Source organism: Lepidothrix coronata, unplaced genomic scaffold (assembly GCF_001604755.1).
Source record: "Lepidothrix coronata isolate B3197 unplaced genomic scaffold, Lepidothrix_coronata-1.0 Scaffold151, whole genome shotgun sequence".
Lineage (NCBI taxonomy): Eukaryota > Metazoa > Chordata > Aves > Passeriformes > Pipridae > Lepidothrix > Lepidothrix coronata.
The window spans coordinates 1,160,314-1,167,510 of record NW_016690331.1 but is presented as its reverse complement, the minus strand read 5'-3'; the positions used below and the strand labels follow the sequence as shown (position 1 = coordinate 1,167,510).

Sequence of the window (7,197 nt, the reverse complement as noted above, 5' to 3'; positions counted from 1 at the left end):
CCCCTCCCGCTTACCCCTGCCCTCCATGCACTCCGACCAGCAGGCTGCAGGGACTGGAATTTCCCGACTCCCGAGACCTCGGCTGTGCTGCCGTAACACCCGCTGGAGTGTCCTTTGCTTCCCGCTCCCTGCACCCCTCCCCGATTTTGTTTGTCTGTGGTTTTTGCACAGGGAAAAAAAAAAACCGAAGTAAGCGGAGGTTTCCGGGAGACCCTGCCCCGCGCCGTCCATCAGAGAGCAGACAATAACATCGGGCCGCTTTGATCACTTCATGGTTACAGCAGATTTAGATGGCGAGCTGCAGATTCCAGCAGCAGCTGCGAGCAATGTGGCGCAGCCCAAAAAACACAGGCAGGGTCTGTCAGCGCAGCCCGGTGCCGGCTGGGCTGTCTGCTGCGTGATGTAACCCCTCCTTTAATTTGTTTTCCAGAAAATTCATTTCGAGAAGTGCTCTGCGAGTGGCTTGGCAGCGGCGGGAGGAAACGGGCTGGGGAGGACGTCAGCTGTCAGCCCGCAGCCCCCGCTGCCAAGCCCCGGCCAGCGGGACGGCGCGGGGGCTCGCAGGGCTGCTTTCCCTGCCCGGGAAGAGCCTTTGGGTCGGGTCCACGCCGAGTTACTCCCGGTCAGCCGGGGCGGCGAGTTCCAGCACAGGGACCGTGTTTATTTGTGTGCTCCGCAGTGCCCGGCACAGAGCAGCTGCACCTGTGGATGCGGCAGTAAAACCGGTGATAAATAACGACCCAAGAAGGAGACAGTGCAATTTAATCTGTATAAGTGAATACAATTAACTGGGGAAGGATGCTCAGGCTGGCTGAGGACATCTTTCCTTTCTTTCCTTTCTTTCCTTTCTTTCCTTTCTTTCCTTTCTTTCCTTTCTTTCCTTTCTTTCCTTTCTTTCCTTTCTTTCCTTTCTTTCCCTTTCCTCTGTGGGTCTGGGGATGCACATCCAGGCTAAAGACTCACAGAATTTAGAGGGTACAGTGCAGAGAGCTCTGCCTGCTCTGTTTTGTGCAACTTGACTCTTTATGTGTAGGAGATGGAGGGAACGTGGCTGAGAGAGGGAAGCACAAGGGAGAGAGAGGGAAGCACAGCTGCAAGTTGGAAGAGGGACTAACTGGCAAGTGACCTCCATGTCTTTGTCCTCCCTCCCTCCTTCCCTTCCTTCCTTCCCTTTCTTTCTTCCCTCCCTCCCCTCCTTCCTTCCTCCCTCCCTCCCTCCCTCTCTTCTTCTCTTTCCTCCTTCTCTCCCTCTCTCTTCACTCCTGTTTATCAACACAGAAGATCCCATTGACTTGCTCTGAGGTTCAAAGCCCTGTTACATCATCTCCTCCTTCTCTTGGAGGTCAAGGGAAGGTGGGTTGGTCTTTCCCATGGACTCAGAGCTGCAAGGGACCCACAAGACCATCACTCCCATCTGTGGCTTCAAGCAGAACCTCACCAGGTCCAGCCCAAACAGATGTTGCTGTAGAAGTAGCAACATCTAGGGCTTGGTCTAGGAGATCTCCACAACCTCCTGGGAATGTGTCCCTGTGCCTGCTCACCCTGCTTCAGCAGGAAGCTTTGCCTGATATGTTGTCCAGATCTCTCTTGGTGCAATGTACCTTGTCCCTTACTTGTCCTGCCCCTCAGGGACATGGACTGTCCCTCGGTGCCCTCAGCAGCCTTTCAGATGCAGACCTTGGCCTGTGTGCTGTGCCCCAAACAGGATGGGGAAGTAATTTCTACATTTTCTGCTAGTGAAAGTGTGAAAGAGTCTAATTATTTACGGAAAAGGAGGTTTATGCATCCTTTCCTTCCTTCTGCCACCCAGAAGTCTCACTAGGACCATCAGGGGAGACAACTACTCTGAGTAAGACCACTGGAAATCAGCTCTCTAACTTCTTCCATGACTGCTGACCCTAAGGCCAAAAGAATGGGCTCAGGTAATGATCTTGCTGTCTTCAATGGGATTTACTTAATATATGCCTAAATGCTTTGCTGGAGGAGGTGGGAGGCACCTGCAGTGGGACACTGCAAGATGGGATGGGAGAGCAGCTGATGACTTTCCTGGTCTTTTGGAGCATGAGAATTGCTGAGCATTTTGGCTTGGCACTGCAGGGCTAGCAGAAGGACACTGCAAACTTCCCACTACCTTCCTGCAGGTCACCTACTCCATAACTCACTGGAGTCATTTCTCCCTGCAGAGAAGGACAAGCTGAAGAATGTCGTTGGCCAGATTGTATTATTTTTTTTTTTTCCTTTTGGAAAAATAACGGCATAGCATTTCCCCTGCCTTGTCCTCTCCCGTGCTGTACTGGTAGCTGCACTGAAGCTGATTGATTAGTTTAATAACAGGCAGTTGATATGCAGCCATAAAATTATGCACTTTTACTCATCAGCCTGATTGAACTCCTCTGCTGACTGTACAGGAGCAGAATGGCAGAGTTAAAATAATGAGGGAAACAGCCAAGGGAAAAGCAAGTGTGGTGGTGTTATTGTTTTAAAGCTGAGGAAGAAAATGAGTCCAGGGAGGAGCTTTTCCAAAATAAACACCAAAATACAGAGGGAAAATGTTAAGATGTAATTAGCACTGGTACAAGTGCCATTAAACGTCTACAGGGGTTGGAGGCGTCAGCAGAGCTGCTTTTACACCCACGTGGTCTATGCTGGGGTTTCAGGAGATTGGGGCTGACTCTGCTGAACACCCCCAGTCCCCACCTCCTCAGAAAGGGCCCTTTGCAGGGTGAATCAACTCAGTGGGGAAAAGATGGGAATTCAGTTTGTTGTTCTGTTTGGTTTTTTGTTTTTGTTTTTTTTTTTCCTGATTCTGGCCAAGGAGGGAAGGCTATAAGGATGGAGCTGGAGAAAAACGTGACTGGGAAGGGTTTGTCCCCTCTGCCCCTATGCTAATGGCATCAGTGGAACGGAGATGGTGTGATGGGGGTGTGGGAAGTACCAGAGCACTTCCAGCTTGGCCTGGAGAGAACGGGGCTCCTCTCAGTGATGTCCCTGTGGCCCTGAGCTCTGCTCTCCATGTTTCTGGGCACCAGGGAGCTGAAGTCAGACTCTGACCTGTGGGGTGTCAATCATGCTCTGCAAAGCCACCAGAGGGAATTGAAGGTTCCCACTCAGCCGTGAATCAAAATGCAGGAGCAGGCAGTGGGGCTCGCTGATGAAGAGCCACACAGCCCCCATCCATGCATGGAGAATGGCATTTAAGACTTTATATCCCAATAAAATATTTCCCAGCGCTCCAGGCAGGGCTTGCGGGGTTGACAGGCTCACTGTTTGTCCTGCACACATTCATTTTATTTATAAGACCAATTTGTCTGTGAATAGGTCAGCCTTGTGCCTGTGAAATGTTTTAATTGAACCTCATCACGTGCTGTGTCCTCGGCACAGCCATCACACAGCCTTGACCCTGGGTCCAGCCTCCCCCCAGAATACAAAACTGTTCAGATTTTCCCCTTGGGGCACATCTCCCTGAGGGAGGGGATGGGAACAGGGGAGGGAACAAGTGGTTCTTGGCATTTATTTTCTCCCAGAGAAATGCTTGGCAGAGGGTTGCACAACGCCCCTCGCCCTTCTCCCTGATTGCACCCCATCCAGGTTGTTCCTGGCAGCAAGGCTCTTCCTTATTTGCACCAAAGGGCTTTGGGTCAGGCCATGTGTGGGTTGCAAGATGCTGTTGGAGGTGACACACAGCTGGACTGACATATCCAAAGGTGCTGCTTCTCCAGCTACTCCCCTGTTTATTATGTGTCTATTATGTTTATTATGGGTGCCCTCGCCTGTGGTTCTTGGGTGGGCTTTCCTCCTGGGCTCCTCTTCTGCCATGTTCTGTTTCCCATCTCCCTCTGGACAGGAGCTGTTGGGTTGTGTTATCTTGTCCAGATTATCTCTCTGGGAGCCACAGGTCAGGAAGCTCCTCCACAGCTCCTGGCACCCTGGTGTTGACTGGGTCACCCTGTTGGGCTGAGACAAGTGTCCCCTGAGGCCAGAGGGGGATGTACTTTGTAGAGTAGGAGCAGGATCCCTGATGTCACCTCCAACAGACCTCAGTGCCTATGTGTGGGGCCCTGGATACTGCCAAGATCCCCACTGACCATCATGGGAAGGAGCTTACATAGACCCCTTTGGATTCTGCAGAGCCAGGACTCAGTTTCTGTCCTTGTGCAGGATGGACTCAGCCTGTGTCACTCCTGATGGACATTTCTCCTCCTTATCCTTCAAAATCTCTAGTGATGGAGATCCACCATCTTCCCTTTGCTCACTCTGATGTTTCATTGCCCTCAGTGAGAGGTGGGGGTACAGCTACTTCTGGTATCACTTTAGGCACCCTGTTTTCTGTGATTCCATGAGATTCCTGTGAAACCACAGCTTAAGTGACCTCCCAGAAAGAGCACAGTTAAGATTTCAAGAGCTGGAGACATGGTGAACTTCATGTCCCTCAGGGCAATGTCCATAATCATCCGTCTGCTCCTGGCAGGGGTTCAGCAACAGCACATCTCTCCTGGGTGGTTTTGCAGGGTACTATGGAGCTAATCCAGAGTCTTTTGATGTACAGCACAGGGAAGGATCAGGCATTGTGAAGAACATCCTCACACAAGCCCAAGAACCAGGAGTGAGGTGCTGGGTTGACAAGTTTGGAGCTCCAAGCCCTGAACTCTGTTTTCTCTCTCCACCGTTGTGGGTCTGTTCCCTTCCTGGCAGCCTGTCCTCTTCCTTGGACTCAGCAAAGGAACATGTGGAGTCTGCACTTGAATCCAGAGCACTGCAGGTGCTAAAGCAATACCTTGCTTCACTGCTAAGAAGCAGATCTGCATGTGGCTTCTTGTCCTCTGGGTTGGAGTGTGTCCTCCGGCCTGGAGTGGAAAAGATAAACACACTGTGGTGTAGCAAAAACTTTGCTTTTATTAGTCTTCCTCTAAAGTAAAAACAGGCCCTGCAAATCACAAACAAATTGTCTTTCTGCAAGAGCAAATCTTGGTAAAAGCTATCTGGGTTTCTTTATGCAACGGAGTTGGAAAACTAAATTTAACTGCTCCTTGAGGCTTCCCTCCCCTTTCTTTTGTTTTCTGGCAAAAGCCCCATTACCAGGATGGAAAGCTTCAGTATTGAAATTTGCCATTGAAGTTTTAAAAAACAACCACCATCAACATTTCCAAATACTTTGGAGAGAAAAAGCAAAAGTAAAACCTACCAAAGCTCTTTTCCCCTCTCCTTACTTTGAGCAGGTGCAAAGAAGAGCCCTTTCCAAGGTAAAGCTTGGCACAGGAAGAAAGCCTAAGAGGAGGGAAAGGAAGGTGACGTGGACAAAGGCTGCAAGAACAAACAATATTCTGACTCAAAGGATGTTGCAAACACATTGTATATACTCGGAAATATTTTAAAACCATTTTTAAACCAAAGCAGAAGCTGAGGAGGAGTTGGCCCATGGCAGGAGGAGAAAGACTTGAATTAGGAGTCCAGGGAGAGTGAACAATCCTCAGCCCTGAGAGGGAGCTTGAGGGCAGCATGAAGAGGGCGGGAGCAGAGGCAGTGAGGATGGGGAAGCCACCAAACTGAGCAGGCTGGTGTGGGATGTGGCAAATCGCTAATACAAGAGGGGTGATGATACAGTCCTTTCTTGGACTGAAAGGTGTCAGGGCCAGAATCTGCCTGTACAGCTCTAGCTACAGCTTGAAATAGAAGATTCAAATGGTTAATAAAGGGAATATTTATGCAGTGGTTCTTGCCAGCTGAGAGGGGAAGCCTAACAACGAGTGCCTAGTTATTCCTGATTCCTGCTATTGGCAGAAGATTTGGCTTGGTGACCTCCTGAGGTCCCTTCCAACCTCATTTATTCCTGGTCCTATGAGCACAAGTCAATGAGCTCACCAGGTTCCTCATACATATTGCATTAAGGATGAAGAGAATGTGGCAGGTGAAGAACAGAATGAATTCAGTCCATCCTGAATATCTTTCTCCAGACTTGAATATCATAGAACCACTTAGGTCAGAAAGGACCATCGAGTCCAGCCATTAACCCATCACTGCCAAGTCTACCATTAAACTGTGTCCCCATATATTAAATGTGTCCCCATTAAACTGTGTGCCCAAGTGCCACATATTCATGTCTTTTAAATATCTTCAGGGATGGTGACTCCACCACTTCCCTGGGCAGCCTGTTCCAGGGCTTGAAAACCCTTTCTGTGAAGCAATAGTTCCTAATATCCAATCTAAACCTCCTCTGGAACTGCTTGAGCCTATTTCCTCTGGTCCTATTTCTTGTTATCTGGGAGAAGAGACTGACCCCCACCTGGCTACAATCTCCTTTCAGGGAGTTGTAGAAAGTGATAAGGTCTCCTCTGAGCTTCCTTTTCTCCAGGCTGAGCCTCCCCAGCTCCCTCAGCTGCTCCTCATCTGACCTGTGCTCCAGACCCTTTCCCAGCTCCGTTTCCTTTCTCTGGACATGCTTCAGCTCAGCACACATATAACCTGAGGATGCTACAGCAGGATCTGGGTCCTTTAAAGAGCTGGCTTTTTACAGGCTTTTCCAGCAGAATCTGGCTTTATTCTGGGGATGTCCCAGATCACCTCCATGGATTCTCCTTCCTTCCTCTCTCTGGAGAGTTACAATTGCTTGAGAAACGGGGACTTTAAACACAGCTGAGACAGAGGCAGGTGCACAAGAGATCTGAGCCCTGCTGCATCGCTCTCAAGCTCTTTGTCATTTTATTTTTCTCTGCTGCCCACCCCTTCTCAGCCCCTTCCCAGAGCTGCCTCTGTCCCTCCTTGCTGTAACACAAACTCTGACTGCCACCAAACTGGAGCTGGCAGACACTTCCCTCCGTGCTGCAAGGTCAGCCCTCCCTGCTGCTGTCCTGCTCCTCCATCCATGGCTCATGGCCAGGACCGTGGAGCCAGAGCCCTCACAGCCCTGAGCTTGCACCTGGGAGAGAGAGAGAAGAAAGAAGAGGACTGGGGAGGAGGAAAGTAAAGAGAAGAAAAAGGGGAAGGGAGGGGAGGGGATGGGAGGGGAGAGGGGAAAGGAGAGGGAAAAGGAAAGGAGAGGAGAGGGAAACTGAAAGGAAGGGAAGGGAAGGGAAGGGAAGGGAAGGGAAGGGAAGGGAAGGGAAGGGAAAAGGAGAGGGAAACGGGAAGGGAAGGGAAGGGAAAAGGAGAGGGAAACGGGAAGGGAAGGGAAGGGAAAAGGAGAGGGAAACGGGAAGGGAA

The 7,197-nt window shown here is 50.3% G+C and overlaps 1 protein-coding gene across 2 annotated transcripts in view; it reads right to left on the bottom strand.

Annotated features, from left to right (window-relative positions):
- Positions 1-1,226: 1,226 nt before the first annotated feature.
- Positions 1,227-7,197, bottom strand: part of LOC108504079 — a 17,097-nt gene continuing 11,126 nt past the window's right edge. The window contains exons 4-5 of one of the 2 annotated variants that reach the window (XM_017828695.1): positions 5,183-5,265; positions 1,227-4,844 (exon numbers count right to left, since the gene is read on the bottom strand). In XM_017828695.1, the coding sequence (XP_017684184.1) occupies positions 4,787-4,844; positions 5,183-5,265 (141 nt within the window). In that variant the 3' untranslated portion in view covers positions 1,227-4,786. The remainder of the gene's footprint in view (positions 4,845-5,182; positions 5,266-7,197) is intronic. The other variant, XM_017828694.1, reaches the window with a different exon arrangement.